We start from the raw sequence: 27,704 nt of genomic DNA, 5'->3' as shown, positions 1-27,704 counted from the left end.
CGCAGAAAATTATGCAAGTATTTAGCCAAGAATTGAGGCAAAACAGCAATAGCAGTATAGACTTTCTCAGAGCTTACTGGGTTCAGAATGTGTGACAGTTTAAATGAAATGTATTTAAAATGATAGAATTCATTTGCAGGAGTCACAGCTTTTCTTTCATAGAGTAGCAGCCTTTTACATCTTTTTTTTTTTTTAAAGACCCTGTAATTAAACAGAACATTTAATTTCTAATAATGCCACCAAACAGAAAGCATAAGTCCACCAAAATGCCATATGCAGAGTCCCATAGCTTCTTGAAGCACAGCCTGACTAAAGAACTCTGCAGCTGTCCACCCCAATCTACACAGGTGACTCCAGCTTTGCCCTGCCCCCTCCATCAGCTGGCTTTGCATACCCATCTGCATGTTTGTGCTTTGTTCCCCCTAAGGAAATTGAAGAGGGAGGGAGAGGGTAAGAAAAAATATTTAGAGGTCAGAAAAGAAGCAATTATGATGCTGCTGCGCCTAGAAGAGATCTGGGACATACCAAGTTTCAAACCCATCTCTGCTTTGACCTTAACCTTTTAGGTCTAGTTTTACTCTTTCTGCTACCCAGTCCTTTCTTTCTTTTTTTTTTTTTTTTTTAAAGATTTTTTATTTATTTATTTGACAGAGAGAGATCACAGTAGGCAGAGAGGCAGGCAGAGAGAGGGGAAGGGAAGCAGGCCCCTGCCGAGCAGAGAGCCCGATGCGGGACTCGATCCCAGGACCCTGAGATCATGACCTGAGCCGAAGGCAGCGGCTTAACCCACTGAGCCACCCAGGCGCCCTACCCAGTCCTTTCTGTCCATCATGGTTTAGATAGTGTAATTTTTCTGGAGTGCAAATTACCAAGCTACTCCCTTCCTTAAAAAGCCTTCACCTTTGGAAGTGAGACCTGTGGAATTTTTCCCTTGAAAAATTCTTATGCATGGTAACATTGGCATAGATTCCAGGCTAAGAACCTCTGGCCCACGAGATACAGTCTGAACCCTATTATTAAGGCATATATGAGATCTTGCCTCCTGCATACATTGCCATCATCAGCACTCATTACTGCCAGCACTGCACCTTGTCTTGCAATCATACCGAATTACAGAGTATTTAAGAATGTGGCCTCTGTCTGGGCTCGGATTCTGGCTGTACCACTTAGTCTTCTAGGAGTGTGTTAATTAACCTGTGCTTCAGATGGCTCATCTCTAAAATAAGAATAAAGGAATAATAGTAGTATCTACCTCATAAGGGGTTTTGAGGATTAAATGAATTAATACATTTAAAGTACTTATAGTTATACCTAGCACATAATACACATTGGATAAGAATTAGCTATTTTTTTTTAAGAATTAGCTATTTTTTAAAAAGAATTAGCTATACAGTTTTATGCATTTGCACATAATCTATCTAGGATGTCTTTCCACTTTCCAATCTCAGCTCCCTTTCACTGATTTGATTTATCTTTCAAGATGCATTTGAGCTCTCCACCCTTGTGAAAACTTCCATGGTTTTCTGGTAATGCACTCTTACACATCGCTCTATCAATTGGTGTTACTGTGTACTGAATTTGTAATTTACATTTAGACACCCATTTGCATATATGCTCCATAAGGTTAACAGCTACTTCCCTCTTGTTTATTAGTCCCTGGCTTTCACAACTGTACCTGGCATATGGTAGGCTCCCAATAAGCACTTGTCTAATGAATGAAAAAATAAATGAATGGATAGATGGATGGATGGATGGATGAATGAATACCTTCTCTTTCTCGAAAGAAGGGAGAGAAAGGCTCACGTGTTTTGAATATAGGTTTGTGAGTCTTCAAATACTTCTTACTAGCTTGGTGCTTGGCATGTGCACAAACTGCTTTCTGAATTGATCTGAAATGCATTCAACTTTGATTAAATGAAATAAGTTTAATTATCTTTTGAGGATTTTTTTTAGACTTAAAAGCAATGATCAAAAGCATGTATTTATTAAAGTTTTAAGTTAAACCTTTCCTCAAAATAAGCTCATAAGTTTGGGGACCAAACAAGAAGAAAATTTCCAAAGCCAGAGAATTCTCTAAGATCTTTCCGCTCACGAAACTTCCAGCAACAGCCCGTGCTCAGCCACCCTCTAAGTGCAGCCTGTCTCATTACACGATACGCACAAGAACAACATGGACACAACTTCTCTCTGTCTTGGCTAATAAACATTCATCAAAGAACACAAACTTCTCAATAGGGAAGAAAACAGAAAAAAGAAATGAAAAACAAAGAGGAAGAGTAGTTTGGTTCAGTAGCTTTAGTTTTTTTTTTAAGCACATGAGGCCAAATCACTGAATCCTGAACCAAAGATGAAATGAAACTCCATAGCTAACCAGAGTTCTGTTCCTTCAAAGCTTATGCCTTTACAGAAATTCTGCTCTATAGAGGTCAACATCTAATGGGCAAGAGATATAGTTAGACAGCACAAATTAACTCCTTAAGTATCATTGCAACTCCACATCAGTCTTTGGGAGTCCATACGTTAAGGAGCTCTTAAAAACAAACAAAAACAGAAACTCAATATAACTCAACAGTCCTGATAGTTTATAATGCATATACAGTTGGTTCACCTGCGTCCTTTTGATTCTCTATTTGAAAGAGAGAGCACAACAAGGAGAGAAGAGAGAGAGAAACAAGAACACATATGCAGGATTAATGAGCAAATGGACCAAAATGCCCCCCACTTATGTGTGATACATGATATTGGAAGGAAAAGGTTGCCCTTGGGTTCCCACCGCCCCGAAGTGTGGGGGCCAGCAAAAATAGGCTCCTTCACAGAGGTGGAAAATGCTGCACAAATAGAAAATTAGTAAAATTAAGTTTAATGTGAAATCAAGCTATGAAACATACACGAACTCTCCAAGTGACAATTAAGTCATATGTTCTAGCCAGAGCTTAGAGGACAAGGACAAGTCAAAATCTCCAGAGAGAACAAGAAAAAGCTTCCCAGCTTGAAAAAGAACAGACAGGAGGCATATAAGTTCTAATTTTTACAGAGAATGGACCACCTTGTGTGATCTTATACCCAAAATAGTTTCACATCTTAAACATGGAAAAGAAAGCATGATTTTGCCCCAACTGTCCTTTATCTGACACCTAACGCATTGCTCCCGGCCTAGCGGCTACCTTTTGATTGTGTACCAGTGACAAGCACTTTACAAATTGGGGTTACACACAAGCAAAGTAAAAATGCATTCAGGTCACAGACAGAGAAATAACTGAAAAACTTACGGACAAATCTGAGTTCATCACAAACAAATGGCTTAATTGTCTAACCTGTTTTAGGCTGATAAAAAGTGACTGGACTTCTCACACTGGGTTTCACAGACAGAATCAACAGACAAGCCAATGCTAAAAAACTTGAAGCAAGGAGAGTGAGTTGGTTTGGATCTGAATTTTCTTGAAATAATGAAAACAGAAAGAGTGAAGACAGCGTGGCGAGGAGGTGGTAGGTACTCACGAATGGTTAAATCCATCACTTGGGAGGCCAAGCAGAAGACAGGATGCTCATACATTTCTCTCTTTTTCCCTATAAAAGAGGATTTGGGCATGCAAGAGGCTTAGGTCAGAGGTAAAGAGGTTAAAGGTCATAGGTTAGAGGAATACGTTACATTAGCTCAAAGGAAAATAGCCACAGAGTATTTTGGGATAAACACAGGATAAAAGAAAAAGGAGTTCCAAAATTGAAGGTCTACTGGATTAACCATTCAGCATGCCGTGAGTCACGAGAGAGATTGTGACCATGATTTTACACGTCTCTTTAGAATTGTTTGCAAGAGTACAATGACCAAAACATCATGAGTAAAGGGAAACAGAATTTCATTGATTTAAGGCTCCAAGATACTAAGGATTTCAGACTTTAGTATCTAAGGCTCTTGAGGTATTTCTTCATAAACATAGTCTCCAGCAATATCACTACAACTTCTTTCCAAAATTCTCAGGGGACTAAGCTGTTAGTGCTCACAGAGGGGCTCAAATGTAAAAACATTAGATTTCTTTTCTGAGCATAGGATCGGAACCTTGTAAAAGAAAGTTGTTTGGTAGCAATATCTTCAAAGCTGCAATGTCCCGGCCTACAGTGGACTATGTTCATGAAAGAAAACCTGATACATGCAGCCAGAGGATGTTGGGTTGTCTGAATTAACAATCCCAGCATGCTTTGAAATTGGTGTCACAGCCACTTTTGCAGAGGTAACATCAAAAAGTGGCTGAGCCAATCACGGACAAGGAAGGAGAGAAGCGGAAAAGAGCAGGTAGTGTGGAATGAGGTACTTCTCTGAAAAGAGAGTTGGAAAAAAAAAGATTGGTTTCTTCAAAGAATCCCCAGACCTAAAAGTCACAGTGCAAAAGATAATTAACACAACCAAGAAGAATTGAGGCACAAAAGGAAATTACAGATCGGCTGATCTACTTTGGAAATGAATGCATTTTTACTTACAGATCTTAAAGTTTGTTTTTGGATATATTTATCTGAAAGAAGAGAGCAGATCTTACCAAAAGACTAGTAATAGCTAGACCAAGGCCTACGAGGCAACAGCCATGGCAACCGAACGTTTCTTGATCCCATCCCGTCTCTGGCCTTGCCTAGAATTATTAGGTACCTGGTTGACTTTACCAAATACAACCAATCATTATGTCCTGGGAAGGTAAGTGCTAGAACAATTATTTGCTAACATAGCCCCTTAATGATCTTCTTGTTCCTCTGTTTTTGTCACTCATTACCAAGTCAAGAGTTGATAAACATCCTTTTAGTGCCCAATTCTTAAGTGTTTCTCCCTGGGTGCATAGCAATGAATTCATTACCACTGGTACACAATTTGCATTGTCAGACAGACAAAATTGAGAGAGAGAGGACATGTAATGTACAGAACACTGTGATTTGACATGATCTTAACCTAATTCTCTAAAGAAACAAGGACTTCGGTAGGGTAAGTGATAGGGTTTTGGTGGTTGGTTAGACCTTTTTTTTTTCCCCCCAGTCAAGTCCTGAAGGCAGACAATGGGCATTTGCTGGTTTTAGTCAGGTGTTTCACATGTGAGAGAACATCAGATTCCAGAATGCGGACACATTGAGTTTTGCACACAGAACTTCCACATTTATACACTTACACCACTGGTCAAGTTGGGTGTGGTTTTCAAATCACCCTATAGCAGCCAACAGGGTAACAATGAAAAGTGATTAATACCTTTGCAAATGAATAGGTCCCAAAGAACCATATCTTCTCAAGTAGAGTTTACTCAAAGTGCCTTTTGGGTGATTACTTGGTCATCAGTGCCTGCTTCCCTAAAACTTGAGAGGGCTGTGGTAACAACCATCCTAGGTCTGGAGCAACAAGAATGAATGAGATCTAAAGCAAACCAGGAGCTATCAGAGACAGCTGGACACTAACCTGCCATCAAGTTTGAAATGTTACCAAAAGACGATACTTTCAAGGGGCAAGAAAGAGTTAAGCAAAATCTTGATGTTTCAGTTCCATGCTTGTTCTACCACCAGTGCTATCAACAGTGGACAACAAAGGGCTTTGTTTTCCTCTATTTAAGGAAGGTAACAATCCTACAGAACTCTTTCATAGGAAAACATTAGTCACAGAGCAAACTTAGTGCCAACACAGACTCTCAGAAGGACCTTAGTTACCTGATCACATCTTACACTCAGTATTCTTCCCTTACAAAGACGGTTCCCTGTGCCCCTGTTCTTCATTCATTTATTTGGCCACAGCCAAGGAAGCTTTCACATTTCAAGTGCTTTCAAGTTTCAATTTAACATACTCAGATGGACCACTGTTTTCTGGTGCCCATTAGAAAAGACAGACTCTTCTTCCCCAGGGAGGCATACCAAAATTTAAATAAAAAACTGGGGGTAGAAGGGAGCCTTACCTTCGATTTTGGCATATTCTGATAGCCGGGAATAGTTGACTAAAGCAGCCTGCTCTAGACATTTCCGGATGACTGTTTTTACCTCTTCTTGTGGTACCGGGGTCACGATATCTTTCATCAAAACCTTTTGGTGGAAAAAAGAAAGATTATTGAGATGGTTCAACCAAATGTGTTACTCATTTATATTTCTTAAAGAGCTTGAGTTTAAAATGAGTTGTGAATGCCTCCTTGTGACTTAATATTGATTGAGAGCCATTGTTAAAGAAAAAACACAGAACCATAATGCACAGATAGGATGGCAAAGCCCATCTACGAATCGGGGAAGGGCCAGGAACATATCTTCAATATATGCTAACTATTTGGGAGTCTGGAGATAAAATATCTAGAATTTTGGCAGGTTCCTCACGTTTATTCTGGTATTTGATGAATGGTAAATGAAGCCTTGAAAAATGACAAACTAGGTCATTCAACTACAATATTTCATTACGATTATGTTCATATCTGTATCTATGTAATCTGTTTTTTACTTTCATTCTTACCCTTTCCAAGAGTGATAGAGTAGCTTTTAAAGCACCTTCAGGTCGACCAAATGGAAAGCAATACCTAAAAAAGAGAAAACTCTTCAGGTTGCCCAAATATATTACATTTTAGCATGAAATATGCTGTGATTTGATTCCTATAGCAACTCTTTCTGAGGAACAGAAAATGCTTTTTATTTTGTCACGTTGTGTTATGTTAATCTGAATTCACACCATATATGTGTGTATATAATGTATATATGTGTATGTGTGAATAATGACTAAAGAGAGACTCTGCAAATGTCTGCAGCAGAAAGAATATTTAGAGTGATGACATAAGGCTCTGTTTAGATTCTATTGTGAAGGAAAACCATTTGTTAGCTCTCATGTGACCTATGTGATCGCAGAGACCAGCACTAAAAAAGTATTAGTTGAAACAGGTTAAAATCCAAATACACTTATTCAAGTCTCCAAAGGATTACTATAGGAAATGAAGGAGTGTATTTTGAACAAATTCATGCTTTTGGTAAGTGTCCTTCTTTAACTTTGATTTTTAATTGTTATTGGATCTTTTGTTATTGGCAATACCTCTTGTGTACAGTGTGTAATCAATAAAAATTTGTCCAGGGGGATTTTGGTGGTGCAGATGGAACTATGTCCTGGATTCCTAAGAGTTCCATTGACTATTTCAGGCTGTCACAGACCCTTCCAGACACTGTTCCTTATGATACAAAGGGATCAGCAGAGACTACTTAAATTCCGACTATGACCTATGCAGGTGTCTTGTGGATGGCCTGGCACGAGTCCTTAACTCTCTCAGCCTTGGGTTCATTTATATTTAATGGGGATTATAATAATGACCTTACCAAGTTGTTTTGGGAATAAAAAACCGAGTTAATGCCTAATTACCCTCTAATCCTGTATCTTGTGGTACAGGAAGTGTTTAATAAAAAGCAACTATTAATGTGCTATTATAAATGTTTTTACTATCTTTGAGTTACAATTTCAGGATCTCTAGAACCACCAATGCAGCATTACAAATATCTGGTTGGCTGCAAAGGAGAAGTGGGCTATATGGTGCAAGGCTGAAGCCTTGGACCTGCTTGCTATCTTGCGTTATGAGCAAGAGTCAATCTGCTAAGGCTGATCTAAGTTTCTCTCTTTCCCTGCATAGACAGCTAGTCCTGTTTCTGAGTAAGGGAGAAAGTGGAGACTCTCGTGTGGATCCCACTGCCTTCCTTCCCTGTTTATGTGATCTGATTCTCAGGATTTCTCACTGATCTAGGAACCTTGAAGAAATTTCACCTTCACCTTTGTTAATAGATTTTAAAAGAACATACTGAAGATCAGAGTCAGCTTGCACAAGAAGGGCTCTGTCCTTTCAGTGGAAATAAAACACACTTAAGAATGCAAAGTCTTGGGGTGCCTGAGTGGCGCAGTGGGTTAAAGTCTCTGCCTTCAGCTCAGGTCATGATTCTAGGGTCCTGGGATCGAGCCCAACATCGAGCCCAACATCGAGCCCCACATCGGGATGGCTCTCTGCTCAGTGGGGAGCCTGCTTCTTCCTTTCTCTCTGCCTGCCTCTCTGCTGCTTGTGATCTCTGTCTGTCAAATAAATGAATAAGATCTTTAAAAAAAAAAAGAAGAACGCAAAGTCTTCTGGCTATCATGGAATACTGTCCTACTGGTTTCGCTTCCGTTTAGTTATTTCTAAATCTCCAATATGTCTCCTGATAGGTTAACAGTCAGAAAATCAAGCCCTTTATTAAACCCTCCCCAGAGTCACCCTCCTAATAAACCCCTCAACCCAGATTCTTACCTAAAATGTGTAATCTGATTTTCCAGTAGAACTCGGAGTCTCTCTTTGATTTCTTCGAAACGTTCCTTTTCTTCAACAGTCACGGTTCCAATTCCATCAGGCCTGAAAGAAGACATGTCATGAAGTGACGGGAACCTCATATGCTGACACCATGCAATCAAATCTTTAGCAGGAGGAAACTGTCCATTTTAAAAGAATGACTACAATGATCAATGTGACCTTAGGAAAAGTCCTGCTTTTCAGCTCTGGCTACTAAGGGGCATGGGGTATTTTGGGGATTATTGTCTGGAGACATTTGTAGAACTGTCGCTCACTTATTATGAAATGGTAAAATGTACAAACTGGTGGCTGTAAGGCCCAATTTCTAGACCTTTTGTTTGGCTCACAGCTTCTTAAGATTTTGAACTCTTTGCCAGCATTTTCAAAGTTAGGAAAGTCTTATAAAGCAATTCTTTTGAAAATTCAGAACAACTGGTGTTAATCAGTGAGTGCCAAGTAAAAGCTAATTCCTTAGCTGGGGCAGGCACTCACCTGTCCACATCTTTAATTTGTATCTCTCTTGTAGGCTTCTAGGTTTGGGAACCCTGAATCATGGACACAAATTTCTATGAAAACCCGGTGCTTTGTAAATGTCTGTCTTTCTCAGTGTTAAATGTTCTTAAGTGATTCAATTTCCAGCTTACAATTATACATGTTCAGATTAACTTAAGCACTCATGTTTTAACTGAAGAAACAAACTACAAAACATTGTGAAAAGTAAAAGACACTAATGAAAGAAATTAAAGAAAACAGAAATCAGTGGAAAGATAATCCTGTATTCATGGATTGGAAGAATTAATACTATTAAAAGGTCCATACTGGGGGTGCCTGGGTGGCTCAGTGGGTTAAGCTGCTGCCTTCGGCTCAGGTCATGATCTCAGGGTTCTGGGATCGAGTCCCGCATTGGGCTCTCTGCTCAGCAGGGAGCCTGCTTCCCTCTCTCTCTCTCTGCCTGCCTCTCCATCTACTTGTGATTTCTCTCTGTCAAATAAATAAATAAAATCTTAAAAAAAAAAAAAAAGGTCCGTACTGCTGCAAGCCATCTCCAGATTCAGTGCAATTCCTATCAAATTCCAAAGGCGATTTTGACAGAAATGGAAAAAACAATTCTAAAATGGAATTATATGGAACCACAAAAGACCCAAATAGCCAAAGTAATCCTGATAAAAAACAAAGGTAGAGACATCACAATTCCTGATTTCAAACTCTGTGACAAAGCTATAGTAATCAAAACCCTATGGTACTGGCATGAAAACACACATACAGACCAAGAGAACAGAATTGAGAGCCCAGGAATAAACCCCTGCATATATGGTCAACTAATATTTTTGACAGGGGAACCAAAGACACACAGTGGGGAAAAATAGTCTCTTCAATAATTGGTGTTGGGGAAAACTGGATATTCACATGCAAAAGAATGAAATTGGACTCCTATCTTACATCACTCCCAAAAAATGAGCTCGAAATGGATTAAAGACTTAACCAAAAGACCAGAAACTGTAAAAATCCAAGAAGAAAACAGGGAAAAAGAGCTCTTTGACATTGGCCTTGGCAATGATTTTTTTGATATAACACTAAAAGTACAAGCGACAAAAACAAAAACAGACAAATGGAACTACATCAAACTGAAAAGCTTCTGCACAGCAAAATGAAAAGACAACCTATGGAATGGGAGAATATGGAGAATATATTTGCAAACCTTCTATCTTATAATAGATAACAGAAATATAGAAGCCACAAAACTCAATAGCAAAAGCCCACATAATTCAATTAAAAAATAGGTAGAGGGGGGCGCCTGGGTGGCTCAGTGGGTTAAGCCGCTGCCTTTGGCTCAGGTCGTGATCTCAGAGTCCTGGGATCGAGTCCCGCATCGGGCTCTCTGCTCAGCAGGGAGCCTGCTTCCCTCTCTCTCTCTCTGCCTGCCTCTCTGCCTACTTGTGATTTCTCTCTGTCAAATAAATAAATAAAATCTTAAAAAAAAAATAGGTAGAGGACTTGATAGACATTTTACCAAAGAAGACCTACAAATGGCCAAAAGATACATAAAAACAACACTAAGCATCAGGGGAATGCAAATCAAAACCACAATGAGATATCACCTCACACCTGTCAGAATGGCTAGTATCAAAAAGACAAAAAATGTTGGTGATGATGTAGAGAAAAGGAAATCCTTGTGCACTGTTGGTGGGAGTGCAAACCAGTACAGCCGCTGTGAAAAACAGTATGGAGGTTCCCCGAATAGTTAAAAATAGAACTGTCATATGATCTAGTAATTCCACATCTGGTTATATATCTGAAGGAAAGAAGATATATCTGCACCCCTATGTTCACTGCAGCATTATTTACAACAGCCAAAAGATGGAAACCACCTAAGCGTCCATTGATGGATGAATGCATAAAGGAAGTGAATGGATATATTATGTAAATTAAGTAACTATATTACGGAATAGATTTATTTTTAGATGATGGGATATTATTCAGGCATAAAAAAAGGAAACGCCTGCTTGTGACAACATGGGTAGAACTTGAGTGCATTATGCTAAGTGAAATAAGTCAGACAGAGAAAAACAAATACTCTGTTCTCACATGTTGAATTTGAAATAATCATACTCATAAGAATAGAGAGCGGAATGGTAGTTGCCAGAGCCTGAGCGGTAGGGGAAATAGGGAGCTGTTGACTAAAGGGTACAAACTCCCAGGTATATGATGAGTAATGTACAGCACAGTGACTACAAGGAACGGTACCTTATTTATATACTGGGAAGTGGTTAAGACAGCAGATCTTACATGTTATCACCCCCACAAAAAAAAACAAACAAACAATAAACAGTAATTCTGTGAGGGGATGCAGGTGTTAATTAACATTGTCATAATAGTAATTTCACAATCTATATGTGTATCGAATTATCACATGCTATACCTCAAACTGATACATGGTATATGTTAACACCCCAATAGAGCTGGGAAAAAAGAACAAACCATGTATGATGATTTGATGTTAGTGAACTATTGCTCATTTTAATAAAAAGAAGGACCTTAGCAAAAATAAGTGAATTTCAGTTTAATTGCAGTATTCTCATATTTCTAAATCACCATTAGATTCACACACATTTTTTCCTATTTGCTTTGGACCATTCAAGTTGAAAATACAAAGGGAAGCTGCATATTTATAGCCCAAATTTATCTGTGCCAAATTAGACGTAGGATAATCTGACCCATTCAAAGACTTCAGCTTCCCAGATCCCGTAGTGACTTGTTTTGACTACTGGCTGAGCCAGTTTGCAGATTGGTGTGTCACCATGAAACTTCTATTGGAACATTCTTCAGTTTGCAAATGCAAGTCATCTTGAGACCAAACAAATGGTCTTATTTATAGGCCTTCTCAAGGATCCAGCATAAGTTGGGAAAATCCTGTATACTAGACCAGTCTGACTGCACAAAAGACTTGGCAAATGATAGCAATGCACCTCCTGTTAGGGGTTAATTGGTCAACTTCCCTTCTTTTTAAATATTAAAAATGCCCTAGTTGGGGGAGGAAAAAAATAACAACAACAAGAAAACTTCCCCTCCCCCACATTATAAAAATCACCACTAAAGAGTAAAATTCTATAAAATCCATTTCCTCACAATCCCCTGAACTTAAAGGAAGAAATAAGACCAAATGGTAAATATCAGGTAGGTGGTTGGAATCTGTGAATGTGCCCTTATTTTCATAATTTTTTGAAAAATCTTAAATGTTTATATACAAAGTTTATTTAACAACACTTTTTTACAATGAAATATCCATGAATCTGTATTTAAGTCTCAGGATGAATTCACTGGCCTGCACAAAATACATGTGACAGTTTTTTGTGGTAATTTCTCATGTTTCTATTATAGTCTGCAACTTTCTTTAGGTATGGTTTTTTAGATTTAGGTTTTGCTTACACAAAATATAGCTCTCTAATGCATTGAACACATTTATACAATTGGTATGTGCATGCACACACTTGATTTGGGAAAATGGAAACCATTTTAACCATTTGGTTTCTTAGCAGGGTATTAGCCCAGAGAAAAATGCTATTAAATATAATTTATAAATCAGGGGCACCTGGGTGGTGCAGTCAGTTGAGCAACTGGCCCTCGATTTTGGCTGAGGTCATGGTCTCAGGGTCCTGGGATTGGGCCTTGTGTGGGGTTCCACACTCAGTGGGGGAGCCAGCTTGAGATTATCTCTCTCTCTCTCTCTCTTCGCCTCCCCCCTCCCCGCTAGCATGCACGCGCACACTCTTGCTCTCTCAGAAATAATAAAGTAAGTAAATAAATAAAATCAATCTTTAAAAAGTATAATTTACAAAGAGGAGTTTACAGATGACAGGAAAAAACACGGAAACCATTTCACATGGGCAGCCCAGAGATGTGTGTGGCAAGACAGAAACTTCCCTGATGAAAATCCCCCATTCTTCACTCAATAAGCCTTCTAAGGCAATTATTAGGCAATTAGAAAGTAACTTTTGAATTTGTTTTTGAGATGATAAAAACTAAGCATTTAGTGTGTGCCTGGCCTTCTCAGTTAATCCTCACCACAAAGGGTATTATTATGAACATGAAATTTGATTATATTTCTTTCCCTTTTGTTCTGATGATTCACATTTGTGGTTATTTAAGGTAGCAGCCACTTCCACTTCCCTGACAATCTCTCCTTCAACTCCTTTCTAAACACTATTAATCTCGCTACTCAAAAAAGGTACATGACTAAAAATTGTATTCTTTTCTTAAATTTGCTTAATTGCCTATGTCAGTGTGAATGGTTTTCCTTTAAAATAAATGAAACAAACTAACTTTATGTCTGGAAGGTAAGTAGTACAGAATTCACCAACAAAAACAGGTGATTAAAAAAGTTATGATTTGACATTGAATGCAAATTTGTTTGCAGTTGCCAGAATTGTGCTAGAATGGTACAGGGGATAGAGGATGTTATTTTACAAACTGAGGAAGAGACAAGCAGGAATAATAAAATTTGCCAAAGATCATAGGTTGGAATTATATTAGAAAGTAAAAATATGGGCGCCTGGGTGGCTCAGTGGGTTAAGCCGCTGCCTTCGGCTCAGGTCATGATCTCAGGGTCCTGGGATCTAGTCCCGCATCAGGCTCTCTGCTCAGCAGGGAGCCTGCTTCCTCCTCTCTCTCTCTGCCTGCCTCTCTGCCTACTTGTGATCTCTCTCTGTCAAATAAATAAATAAAATCTTTAAAAAAAAAAAGAAAGTAAAAATATCCTTTTGGGGGGTGCCTGGGCGGCTCAGTGGGTTAAGCAGGTGCCTTCTGCTCAGGTCATGATCCTAGAGTCCTGGAACTGAGTCCCGCATCTGTCTCTCTGCTCAGCAGGGAGCCTGCTTCTCCCTCTGACCCTCCCCTCTCTTGTGCTGTTTCTCTCTTTCTCTCTCGAATAAATAAATAAAATCTTAAAAAAAAATTCATCTTTTTTGGGGATTGAGTTTCACATAATTATTTTTGGAAGAAAATTCTGTCAATTTATTTTCTGTTGATCCCTATAACATGTCAATGTTAATTACACAGGCTTAGATTTCTATGGAGCTACTAACTAAAAATCCTGGCTCAGTATTTTGGGGAACCCTATTCTCACAGAAGTAATAAAATACTTTTCCTAGAGAGGTAACCCTCAAACCTGAGCATGCCTCAGAATTACCTGGAGGATGGGGCTGAGAATTTGCTTTTCTTCTTTTTTTTCTTAAATCTTTATTTGATAGAGAGAGAGAGAAAGAGAGAGAGCCTAAGAGTCTGGGAAGAGGGGCAGAGGGAGAGGAGAGAATCTCAAGCAGACTCCCTGCCAATCCCAGAGCTGACCATGAGATCACAACTCAAGCTGAAAACTAGAGTCAGCGGCCAACCAATGGAGCCACCCCGGTGCCCCAAGAATTTGCATTTCTAACAAGTTCTCTGATGCTGTTGGTGCAGGAGCCACACTTTGAGGACTGTGCTTTAGAGCAAGGAAATATTTGGTGGGTCGCTCTTTTAGTGGCTGAAAGGATAAGTTTGATTCAGGGTTACCAGTTTCCCCTGGATTGGAGTGAGTTTGGAAGAAGAGATCTTCTCCAAGTGTAATGGTCCATTTACAAAGCCATAACCCCCTCCAATGTGGTGTATGCACTGTTTCAAGGTAGCATCCCAAGCAGTGCTAGTTGTGAAATAAATAGAGGAACTGTATTGGTATCTCTCAGAAGCCCTGGGTTTTTGTTTTTGTTTTTTTTCTGGAAACATTTGGAGGTGATTCTATAATTGTAATAAAACTGGCTCTGGATCTTGCTCCCTTCCCCATACTTCTAACACTTAAGGAGTCACAAAGAATGAGAGAAGAGGGATAAAGTTGGATTTTAAATTCCTAACTAGTAAATCCCAAGCTGAGATGGGTCTTTACTTAGAACACATATTTAGAAGCCCCAAATCCCCCATCCTCCTGTGTCCTGAATGGTGCATTTTCTGCCCTCTTATTTTTTGGCTTCTTAGCATCCACTGTTGCCTCTTAACATCTGAATGTCCTTTGGAGGAATGACCTTGGCCGCACTGTGAGTATTCTCGATGCGGGTGTGGGGGGGCAGGTAAACTGGGATCCTATTTTCCTGCTGTTTATTTTAAGGGCCCTACTATAAACCAGTGTCTGCCTTTCATAGTCACTGCACACATAAGCAGGACTATGACCTAAGCTCAGCTAACCGGACACCACACAGAGAAACCACACGGGGTAAATACTGCAAACATAGAAGAAACAGGTGCAATTTGCTCACCCTAGCAGCTGTGCCCTGACCAAACAGACCGTCCTCATAGTCAGTAGTTCTTAATTTTTGGTTGTACTTTAGAACCATGTGAAAGCTTTGAGAGGTCTCATCCTCAAGCTCTTGATTCAATGTGTCAAGTGGGCCAAGACATCTTTCACTTCTAAAGCTCCCCAGGTTATTTTAATATGCCATTAAGGGCTGCTTTTGTCCTATTACCTACTTTTCTGTAGCTGCCTTGACTCCAGTTTTCCTCTCCCTTTCTTTGAGGCTCCCAACATCACACCCCCAAAAACTCAAATGATAAATGATCCAGACTTAGTCCTTACTTATACTAATCTGATGTGAGTTCATAAAGCACGTATCTCCTCCTTTTTAGTAGAAGGAGGGGATATGTGCTTTCATAGTAGAAGTGTGTGATGTCTTTGAACCTAGCTTTAAAATCCCATGTGTGCTCATGTGTACGTGTGCACGCGCACGCACACACACACACACACACACACACGGGATAAGGAAATGAATGTGGTCCCGGGTCTCTGGTTCCACCTAACTGCACACTGGCTAACAGCTCACTTCTTGTATATCATGATCCTGCAAACCTGAGACCACCTGCAGGTCAAGTGCAGTCATTTTTGGAGCCCTGTCAGAGACTGGATGCTCCCCCACCTGCAGGACACCCCTGCCACCAGAAGTGGGTCTCTCAGCCATGACAGACTATATCACATCTGACACAGCAGGCATCTCTTGAATCCACCTTTCACATTTTTGGCAAACCATTTTCTCACTGTCCTTCACAAAGTTGACATTTTTGGCAGCACGATAGGAAAGATGTCATGTCGGCTGCTCTTCAAGTCCTTGTCACTGTGGTCAGCAGCAGTTCTGTCACCTTCACTCTCCTCACACTCTCCCATCTTGAGCCATGTCACAAATAATAATTTATCTAGAGTTGGGTCTTCCTTTTTTTTTGCCGGACTGAAACTACCATAACCCAGCTGCTCATCCTTTCAGTTACTAGTTAAACGGAGTGTTCCCCCATTCCCCAAATGCTTCCAGGATAGAGTTTATGAATTAATATCTATTACTGGAGTAATTGAATATGATTAAGTGAAAGATTTTATTTTGATATTTGAAATTAAGTGTGAATAATCTAGTCAAAGACACCAAGTGGCAGCGGCTTTGTGAAAGTGAATTTATCTCCTTGGGTCGTTAAACTGTTCCTACACACCCAAGTGAGCTCACAGATTCCTGGTGTTTTGTTACCCTGCTGGCCCAGTTCTCCACATTATGTTGAAAGCTGGGACATAGAACCCTTGTTTGGAAGGTTAGGTATCTTTTCAAGGTCAGGTCACTAAATTAACTGAAAGCTTACAGTGACAGATATGTTCTGATATTGCATCTATTTAGTGATCAAGTGTGGAACCCAGGTGGGAAAGAAAATGTATGGATTCAAAAGAGGAAGAGTATCTGGTCCACTTCTCTGCATACAGCCAGCTTTAATCTCCAATCACTACCAACAAGGGGTAGAACTCCAGCTGAAGTGGGAATATACTTTCTCTCCAAATGCAAATGTCCACATATGCTGGTGTAGGCACCGTAAACATGATATATTCTCTCTCTCCAAATGGATGCATGCCTGCAGACCGCATTATGGATCCCTGCAAATGTCCTTAAACAAGCATGATAACTGAATCCTACTTGCTACTAAATTGTTCCAGCCCAGAAACATGAAAGCTTAAAGGGCCAGAGTGGGACAGAATATCTTAGTAGATGTTCCTTGCAATGCTCCCTAAATAGAACGTGAGGCCAAACACACTCTCTTAACCTCTCTTTTTAAAATGACTTCTAGCAACTCTTTTTCCTTACAACTTTTGGAGTGACACCTTTGAATTTAATCCTAGAATGGAATATTTTCCTTTGTTTCTTTCAAGTGGCTAATAACTACAAATTCAAGAGAACACCAAAACATTATCATCTCAAAAGTAGACATCACTGCTTGCTCATCTGGATGGCTTCTATAATCTCTAGCTTAATTATACACTGTAATTAGAACTCTCACATCCAATAGCCACTGCTTCATTATGAAAGCCCAGCCTTTCCTTTTCCTCTCCTCTCCTTCCAGCCCAAACCCCTTTTCTAATTATGCCCTGATGCCCTGGGGCTCAGACACGCTGCTAAAACAAATATATCAAAGTGTTTGTTTCACAAAGACTAAGATAGGAGGCAACAACAAGCAGTTTCTACAACCTTACAAATGGGCATTGAAGCTTCTTGATGTTGGCTATTATTAATTTGAGAAAGAGGATTGGAGAGGGCAAAAATATATCAGTGAGGTCTTCTTTGACTTGTTTTCTGTTTTTCTAAACACATAGCTAAAACCCAACAAAATCAGAAGGTATCTTTGCTCTCTCTAAAGAGGGGAGTGCTTGAAATCTCTCCCTACCGAAGAAATCTCAAAGAATATGGATACTACTGATATAGGGACATGAGTCAAAGTGGTTTAGGCTCAGTCCAGGTGCTGAATGGAGAACCTCAGAGGCGATTACAGAAATTGTATAAAACGGGGACGCCTGGGTGGCTCAGTTGGTTGGACGACTGCCTTCGGCTCAGGGTGTGGTCCTAGAGTCCCGGGATCGAGTCCCGCATCAGGCTCCCAGCTCCATGGGGAGTCTGCTTCGCTCTCTGACCTTCTCCTTGCTCATGCTCTCTCTCACTGTCTCTCTCTCTCTCAAATAAATAAATAAAATCTTTAAAAAAAAAAAAAGAAATTGTATAAAACGTATGCATTGCAGGAAAGCATGTATTTTTTTTTTTCCCAGAGAAGGATCAATTTCCAAATTGATACTATACAGATTTTTCTCTTTGAGGAATAGGAGAAGAGATAGGTTTTTTGTTCATTTGTTTCTAGACAAACATAAACAACTAGGCTTTAGATTCTACCCTTACTCTCTATGTATAGACTTCTGAGTAGTTAGACCAGGAATATGCGTTGTTTTTTTGGTATCACAACCACCCTGGAAAGGGTGTGACATCCGAAAATATGTTTTCACCCCAGTGAATTCAATGACCAGAGGATGAGGACACAGGTTGAAATTTTAGAAAGGAAATGCTATTACTTGATGATTTGCTATGGGCCGGAAAGATTGCTCCAATGGAACAAGTAATTCAGCACATTCTACAAGAGTTTATGTCTGAGTTGGAAAATCTGTTGTGTTTTTTTTTTTTTAATTTATTTATTTATTTGACAGAAATACAAGCAGGCAGCAGAGCAGAAAGAGGGAGAGGGAAAAGCAGCAGGCTCCCCATGGAGCAGGAAGCCCAATGCAGGGCTCCATCTCAAGATCCTGGAATCATGACCCGAGCTGAAGGCAGACGCTTAATCGACTGAGCCACCCAGATGCCCCAAATCTGCTGTTTTCATGGGGCAGATTTCCTTTAGGAATGGAATCACATGGCTTAGAAGTTTGAATATAAGATCTAAAGAGAATTGCTCCTCGGGATGCAGACTTTTGCTTGAAATGTGCTTGATTCCCTACACCCACCCCCAAGTATTCCCAATTAGATAAGCTTGCTTCTTTAGAATTTAAAGAGTAGGGCACCTGGGTGGCTCATTCGGTTAAATGTCTGCCTTCAGCTCAGGTCATGATCCCAGGGTCCTGGGATCGAGTCCTGCATTGGGCTCCCTGCTCAGCGGTGAGCCTGCTTCTCCCTCTCCCTCTGCCTGCCACTCCTCCTTGCTTATGCTCTCGTTCTGTCAAATAAATAAATAAAATCTTCAAAAAAATAGAGTTTAAAGAGCATGACTCAGTTACGTATGCAAGGCCACCCCCTGCTCAAAGCTGGAAGGCCAACCAGCCACACCTCCCCAAGCACACTAATGTCTTATGTGAGTGTGGAACATTATACCAAGAATGTGGGGGCCACTGTCCTCCCCTATCCATGCTTGCTTGCTACTGAAGTGCTATATTCAGAGATCAGTAAAACTGAATCATCCCTGCTACACAGTCTTCTCCCTCCCCTCTTTTGGGAAGGGAGAGTTAAAAAGCACTAGACATCATATCTTAAGGAGTGTATGTGTATGATAGAGATGAGAGGAAGGAAGTGAGAATAAGAAGAGAGGGAGAGAATGGGGAGAAAGATGAGACTGGAGTGAAAGAGAAACATTTACATGTGCAAAAATGACTGATTTACTTCCAGGAAGGCATTCACAAAAGAGAAATAAAAGAAAATATTATACAACATGGATTGGGAATGAGGAACCAACACTAGAGGCAAGGAGATGGTCAATGAAGCATTTTCTGTGCTCCAGGGGAGAGAAGACAGACACCTGAACTCTGGTAGTGGCACTGAAGAGAAGGAGAAGTGGATGGGCTTGAGAGATACTTAAGGGCACTGACCAGGCATAGTAATTGAATCCTTGGGATGTGCTGAGGGAGAAGGACTGCTCCCATGGTTCTACCTTGGGATGTGCTGAGGGAGAAGGACTGCTCCCATGGTTCTACCTTGGGAAGCCAGGTGGATGGAATTACTCACTGACTTAAGGGGACTGGTGGAGTAACAGAGAAGAAAAATGAGTTCCTTCGGATGGTTCAGTAACTCAAATCTAACCCACAGGGATCACAGAGTCTCTGCACAGAAGCAGCACCTTGGCTCCAGACACATCTCCCAAAAGAATCCTGGGACGCGTTTTCAAAGATTTCTAGAACTCCTGCTCTCTTACATCTGCTTGCAGACTCATTAATCTATGCAGCTTACTTTGGATTGGGGCGGTTGGCATTATGGATTTGTTAATTGCTGATACAATGTACTTTCTACACAGGCCATATGTGAAGAGCAGCACTGGCATTCAAGAAATGTTAAATAATAATGTAAATGAGAAAAATTTCCAATCCCAATAATAAAGGGATCCAAGGAACATTGACGCAACTTGCAATCATCAGAGCTGTTTGATTGCCTTGTCACTGTGGGACAGTGACCAAAGTGATGCTAATCTAAATGTCATCTAGAAAGAATACTAAAAATATTATGGTGAAAATTAAGTACTGCAACCTTAGGAGCTGATTTAAAAATTAGAAGATATAGCGATTTACATCTGTGGGTTTTATGATCGCCAAGTGCAACCAGCTGAACATACTCATATTTTCTTTTTCTTTCCTCTCTCTTTGAGAAAATGGGTTCAGTTTTAAAGAGCTGTCCCAAACTCATGTTCCCTCAATCAGTGGTTCTTTTTAAAAGATTTATTTATTTACTTGAGACAGAGAGAAAGAGAGAGACAGCGTGTGAGTGGGAAAAGGCGCAGAGAGAAAGGGAGAGAGAGAGAATCTTCAAGCAGACCTCCTGACAGGTGCAGAGCCCAAGGTGCAGCTCCATTCCAGGATCATGACCTGAGCCAAAATTGAGAGCTGGCCAAGCGCCAGATTGAGACAGTGGTTCTTAAACATTGCTACATATTGGAATCAGTAAGGGAGATTTTCAGAACACAATGCTTAGACCATATCCCAGATTAATTAAATCAGAACCTCTGTAGGTGGGGCCAGTACAGTAGAATTTCTTAGGTTCTCCAAGTGATCCTAGTGTGTAGCCAAGTTTGAAAACCAAGGCCTTAACTAAGCAAGATCTGAAGACCAAATGCTGTATAATTACTGATTAAAAGCCCAGATGTCTGGCTCCATCTAAGGCTGGCTGAATCAAATTATCTGAGGCTAGGATCTAGTAGTCTCTTTTTAAACAAGCTCCCTATGTGATTTCTATGTACACCACAGTGTGAGAACTACTACTGTACAAGGTGAAAATCAGTGGTGGCAACTCTTCTGCCTCCAGACACAGAATAAGTTTGTGTAAAGGAAACAAAAAATCCAAGTAAAAAGGAGAAATTCAGTCCATCACCTGGGAGTTTGTTTTTTTGGACTTTGTGGAGGGGTGTCCCGTGCATTGTGGGCTATCTAGAAACTTCCTTGGCCTCTACCCACTAGCTGACATTAGTACCACTATTGTCCTCCCCTCCTCAGGATGACAATAAAAAATGTCTCCAGACATTGTCAAATGTCCCTTGGGGGGAAAGATCACCCCTTCCTCTCCCGAATCAAAAACCACTGTTCTATAAGATCCCAAAATATATGGATGGTTCCATATCTTCCAGTGCCTGGAATTATAAAGAGCAATCATCTTCCTGATTGACCACATGTGTCTACTTTTGATTAGATGCCGTGGATTTACATAGGCACACGGAGATGCGGTAAGGCTTCCAGAAAATGTAGGAGAAAGTCAGTCACCAACAGCTGAGTGGTCATTTATGATTTTCAGCTGCAACAGGGCAGGGCTCTGCTAGTTTTTAATAGGTAAGAAGTTAATAATTATGTAAAAACTGTATTTTACCTAATTTGAAGCTGGTTGTGAGGTGACATAGGAATGGGCTCTACTGTCCAGTTAAATTCAGTTAAAGGGCAATTAGTTTCCATGAGTCATGACTGCCTTCCCAATCTAGGCCAAAGAATCCATAATACCCCCAAATGCACATAGTGTTCATCCTGGTAAAAGTGGTTAGGAAGATAGTTTCCCTAAACCAAAAGGTTATTAAATAATGTTCAAAAGAGGCTCACTCTGTCTTATGTGGTCTAAAACTCCAGATACACTCTGGTTCTCTTCACAAGGCCAGAATTACTAGGGGAACCATGTTGATTTTGGACATTTTTAGGATGAAAATGGAAAATACTTTAATTAGTTCAGATGACTGCTATAGTATCTAGCCTGCAAATGTTGAAACTCTTATCAAATGGCTGAATTTGGCATTTTACAAAATCCACAAATGCAAGCTCCAAAGTCAGACTCTCTGTGTTTGAATGAGGATCAGGTACTTGTTTGCTACAGATTAAGTGACTGAACTTATCTGAACTTCAAACCCCTTAGATGTTAGATGAAGCAAGTAATAATACTTCACGGGGATGTAATACAGATAAAATGAGATAGTGAGTCTAAACAGATATTCACACAGTGCCTGGTATATAGCAAGCACTTATTAAGTGGCAGCAATTATCCTTACCTGAATTAAACTTTATTTAAGGGATATGACAATGGCTTATTTCATTTGTTATTGTAACCCACAGAAGATTATTTTATTTTTAAAAAGATTTCATTTATTTATTTGACAGACAGAGATCACAAGTAGGCAGAGAGGCAGGCAGAGAGAGAGAGAGAGAAGAGAAAGCAGGCTTCCTGCAGAGCAGACAGCCCAATGTGGGGCTCGATCCCAGGACCCTGGGATCATGACCTGAGCTGAAGGCAGAGGCTTTAACTTACTGAGCCACCCAGGTGCCCCTCACAGAAGATAATTTTAGAGGTTGACGGGATATCACGATGCTACGATTCTATAAGTTCTTCCTGCAGATGAGAAAACTGAGGCACAGAAATACGATATATAATTCCAGATTCATGCAAAACAGACTCGAAATCTCAGATTTCTAGAATCTATACACAGTGCTGATGTAGTGCAAAGAGGAAGAGCTTTGGACTCAGAATATATGAGTTTGCCACTTATATTTGTAGACATTCAGTTTCATCCTCTGCAAAGTGGATGTAAAAAATAGCTGACCTGAAAATGTTATAGCAAATCTGATGGAATGTATGAGTATAAACTGTGGAGTGCTACAAAACTGATACTTAATATTATGACTTCTTCTGCATTAAAAAAAAAATCAATACACACATATACCCTGGGACACACATAAGCTTCTCAATGTACCACTCAAGATCCTCTCGGATAGTTTTTCCTGGCACAGGGCAGGCTCGTTCAAGTGCCGCAGTTCACTTTCAGTTTCAATGCTGATCACTCCAAGAGCAGCACCTTGGACAGCAACCAGAGGCTTAGGCTCCTGTAACTATTCTCTACCCTCTTGGCAGTCTGACTCTCATAGGGAAACACAAACAGAAACTTCACTTCACCTCCATCCTTATATACTGAAAGTTTCAAAATCAGAGATCCACAATGCATCAGGGCTTTCTTTGACTTTCACTAGCAGACCTGGACATGTTAATTGACAGCCTGCCAAATTCTCTAAGAAGTGAAAGTTGGTATTTTCATTCAGTTTGCCTACAAGTAAACTGTATATATTTTAGGACCTAGAAATAGTCCACTGGCAAAATTCATAGTGAAGCATAAAACATACTTGCTTGTGAACTCTGTGTCACTTGGCAATGTCAGGGTCAGAATGTCAGTTTCAAAATTAAAAAAGAACTTTTAAAAAATGTCAATGTTAATTTGTGGCAAGGATAGAGAAGGTGAAGGAGGACATAAGGATAACCTGGAAATAACTGCAAATCTAGTTTAAAAAGGGGGAAAAGCCACCATTTTGCCATTTTATCAAATCACAATGAGAGTAGCCCTAAAGGACAAAGAAAACAAAACAGGATAAATATAATTTTAGAACTTGAATTTTAGAGCTTGGCTTCAAGGTGACCTCATTATATAAGTGATTCTACTAAGAGCCATTCATTTAGTGATAGGTTTTATGTTTTTATTATAAATCATTATCTAAAGATAGCTTTGTTTCATGAAATCAATGCGGAAATGAGAAGGGTTTGCTAGAAATGATGGAGCTACTATAAATGTATAGACCCGGCTTCTGATAACCCATTCTATTTGTTCCTTAAACATAAATTCAGAATTATAAAGCATGGATTGCTTATTATGAACGACTTGGTAAGGTACCAGGCCCTCAACTAGATGCCATTAAAAAAGCAATCTGATTCATGATTCTGTTTACATATTGCTCAGTTTTTTCAATATGAATATATTTAAGAGTCACTAAACACCTGACTCAAATTCAGTCCTAATGCATGGTATTTTGCCCATTGCTAGGATTTTCTGTTAAAGTGTACCTTTGAAAACCTTAAAGGAACAGAAATTTCAGAAATACACAAAGCCTGCTGTTTGGTAGGGCAGAAGTCATGGCACAGATGGGGCGAATGTCACAGACATCGTAAAACACAAGTCAATGCACACATAACTTCTTACCTTTTGGGCTCTGGATTTGCCTGGGCTTTGTAATCTTTTCTTTTTTTGGATTCCTTTTTGGTATCTTTTTTAGCCTCTGGTTCAGATGGGGAGGGAATTTTGCTCCCTTGAGGGTCTGTATTTGGTGGCAGCCCACTAAGGTACACATGCATTTGTTGACTTTGGAGAGGGGGTAGTTGCATGGGGCATGCACAGAGGGCGGCCAGCCACAGGAGAATCAAGAGCACGCACGCATGCACAAACAAAAGAAAGAAAAAGAAGGATGCATCAAACAGCAAAAGCAAACGCATTCAAACTAAAATAATAAGCGAAAAAAAAAAAAAAAGAAGAAGAAAGAAAAAGATGCAAACTTGCATAAGGAAAATCGGAACTGAAAAGAAAATAAGAAATCCAAAACTGTTTCCATGACAAGATGTATAAACCTAACTGTGAATCAAGTGGCAGTCTTACAATATGAAATCCAGACAATGTGTATCATAATTCATGATGATGTTTACCAGGGAGTTTACAAAAACACTTCATTATTTTATAACACTTTCTTATTCAGTAACATATGTAGAATACAGTGTGACAACCCAGAGAATATAATGCAACTTCTCTCTCTCTCTTTAAAGAATTCAGTCCAAGAGGCTGTAACAGATAGTCATCAAAGTGTACATATTTATAAAAAGCAGAGTTATACACAGATACTCCCCAGGTATCAGAGTTTTCATAAATATTTTTTATGTAAATAAAAGGTCATGTGCCTGGCTAGCAAACCTTGTAACAATGGGAGGTGTTGAAAACCTTCTTGCCTGTTAAATATTCAAACCTACAATGCTATTGTTACCTACTTCTAAATGTTGAAGTTGCATCTCATAAAACCTACCAGTGCTAGAGAAAAGAAAGGCACAGGACAAATCTTACAGATATTTCAGTCATCTAGCTTGCAAAGATGAAGATAACTGACAGTCTGATTTAAAATAAATGCAGTCAGATCGGGACCCTCCCACATGTGAATTTCCCCACCGCACCAACTTTTTTGGATTTCTGAAGAGACCTAGTTTTTCCTGGATGTGCCTTTCCTGGGTTGAGGTGCTCGAGGTAATTCAGGCTTGTCTTCCTAGTAATGTGAGGCTACATACATCGGGATAGTAAACTGGCTGTGGTAATGTGGAAATTTATTCCATGTCTTCAGAGCCAAATGGTAATGTTCCTAAATTATTTGCTGCTTTGCATTATTCAGAACATGGATCTTTTCCTCCAGGAGCTGGGCAACGTCTAAAGAAAGAGAGTACTTAGTATGGAGTTAGAAGAACTGATGTTCTAGTCTTATCTATAAAACCTATAAAATGAGGGGGTTGGTTACACTGTGATCTCTGAAGTTCTTCCCAGCTCCATGGTTAAACTGTAAGTGTTATGATTATCTTTGCCTTCCAGCTTCACCTAGCTTATTTCAGCTCTGGAAGTGTGCTTGGCTTCCTCCTTCAGCAGGGCATTTGTACATGCTGCTCCTTTTGCCTGGAAGCACTCAACTCCTACACATGCTTCAGTTCTCAGCCCAAGCCTCTCTTCCTCAGGGACACCCTCCCTGCCATCCTAACACCCTGTCTAAGCTGTCTTCCTTTATTAAATGCTAGCATGGAATATTATTTCTTGTCATCAGAGCACCAATCTCTGTGTAACCCTGTCCTTGTTTGCTGTCTTTTATGCTCACCATGTATGCTGACTGTGTACCAGAGGGCCTGGCACTCAGTAAGGAATCATTAAATATCTATGGAATGAAAGATAACGAAGGAATGAGGAGAAGAACAAAGGTAAAAATTTATGAAGCTCTTGTCTTGTTCCAGGAATTGTGCTGAGCCCACCTGCCTCCTCTAAAAAACGTGGTGAGGACAGTATCAACCCTGTTTTACAGATGATAGAACTGTGGTATGGAGGGTTTCATTACCATCCAGCATCTCTGCTAGTAAATGGAAGAGCCATGATTCAAACCTAGATTTTTTTTTTACCTTCAGAGACCACTTCAGAAGTTCTGTTTGCCATTTCTTTTAAATTTCTTGAAAGGAAAAATTAACACCTCTGTGTTCATCTGTGTGTGTGTGTGCTACAGAAGGAATGGGAATGGACACAAAGTTAGAGATAATTCTAAAAGCAGGACCAACCACAAGCCATTGTCAGTGCCTTAAAAAATATATATATATTATTAATATATAATATATTATATATATATATTTAAATATATATTTGGAGAAATACCTCTCAACAAGTGCTTACCTGTTCCCGTGGACATGGGATGCACAGAAGGCAAAGCTGTAGTGGAGGAGGGTGGGGTCAATCATGGCGCCATTTTCTGCCCGTTCAAGCAAGTCTCTGAGGTAGCAGAGATGTCGGTGACACCCTCGGACTCCGTTTCGGGCGCAATACTCATCTAGGACAAACACCTGGCCAGGACTGAACCAGCCCTGTTTGGGGAATAAAGGAAAGACTTTCTTTTAAATACAGGTTTTTGTTCTTGGTGGTGGGGTTTTTTGGTTTTTGTTTTTGGAGCTGCTTACAGTTGAGGTGACTGGAGAAAGGGGTTCAAAAATTGCCAGAGCCAATACCTTTTGATTTCTTCTAAGTGCCAGCCACTGTGCTAACCCCCTTGTGTGTGCTGGCTGCTTGTTATTGTACCAGCCCTGTGAGGCAAGTCCTGTTATCCTGTTGGATGGGTGGGGAAAATCAATTTGAGGAAGGACATGGAATTTCCCTAGGATCCCAGAGCTTGTATGTGCTGGAGTCTGAATTAGCAGAGAGCTTGATTCCAAAAACAGAATCTCACCTGCTGCTCCAACACTGAACCATATACCTTCGAAGAGCATTGGTGTGGGGACAGGGTGAAATCTTGGTTACTGATAAGAGGAAATAATAACATGAGGTCTTAGGTTGGTATCATGCTTTATACAAAGAACTTCCACTTGAGCCCCATAGCAATCTCCTGAGGTGAGCAGGGTAGGTTTATCTCCCTCTAGATAAGGAAACTAGAGAGCAGGGCTGCTAAGTGACTCACAAATAATACAAAACACAAGCAGCATGGGCTTACTCAAAGTCTTCTGTTTTCCTACTCTGAGGCATTAAGAAATATTAGGATTGGTCTACATAAATGCCAGGACTTCATAAATTCTTTCACTTTGAAAGGAAATCCTTTTTAAATTTAAAAATGAGGATCATGACACAACTTTGCAAAGGGAGCAACGAGACTAAGTTTTCAAATTATGAACCAGACATGATTCAGGTAAACTCAGAGGTGCTTCTGGTGCCCTGGCTTAGCATCTTGGTTGATCCCCCCCACCCCCTGGAATTATTTGTTTTCTTATTGTTTATTTGCTTGCTGTATGATCAGATGAAACTCTGCTATAAAAGAGAACCTTGATGGGATCTCTGATTCAGAGCAGATTGGGAAGCATGATAGCATAGAAATCACTGCCTCCATGATGCACTCAAAAAAACAGAAGCTCAGAAAGGCCAAGTGGCTTGCCACTCAAGGTCACCCATCAGCCAAGCCAGAAATCAAATCACTTCTTTTGGTTTTGGTACCTTTCAGAGGCAAAAAGGTACAGGTTTCCTTCACTATCCGAAAATGGAGTGTTCTTACAAAACCTTTCATAAGCCAAA

General features: G+C 40.0%; 1 protein-coding gene across 25 annotated transcripts in view; it reads right to left on the bottom strand.

The window, feature by feature from the left end:
- CADPS (calcium dependent secretion activator) overlaps positions 1-27,704 on the bottom strand; it is a 472,977-nt gene that overhangs the window by 111,900 nt on the left and 333,373 nt on the right. For 14 of the 25 annotated variants that reach the window (XM_044253242.1, XM_044253245.1, XM_044253244.1 and 11 more), the window contains 6 exons: positions 26,325-26,512; positions 8,253-8,354; positions 6,455-6,518; positions 5,916-6,039; positions 3,499-3,567; positions 2,609-2,626 (listed from right to left, as the gene is read on the bottom strand). In XM_044253242.1, the coding sequence (XP_044109177.1) occupies positions 2,609-2,626; positions 3,499-3,567; positions 5,916-6,039; positions 6,455-6,518; positions 8,253-8,354; positions 26,325-26,512 (565 nt within the window). The remainder of the gene's footprint in view (positions 1-2,608; positions 2,627-3,498; positions 3,568-5,915; positions 6,040-6,454; positions 6,519-8,252; positions 8,355-26,324; positions 26,513-27,704) is intronic. The other 11 variants (XM_044253252.1, XM_044253255.1, XM_044253269.1 and 8 more) reach the window with 2 other exon arrangements.

This window comes from Neovison vison, chromosome 6 (genome assembly GCF_020171115.1).
Source record: "Neovison vison isolate M4711 chromosome 6, ASM_NN_V1, whole genome shotgun sequence".
Taxonomy (NCBI): domain Eukaryota; kingdom Metazoa; phylum Chordata; class Mammalia; order Carnivora; family Mustelidae; genus Neogale; species Neogale vison.
The sequence above is the reverse complement of the archived record's forward strand: the minus strand, read 5'-3'. Positions and strand labels throughout refer to the sequence as shown.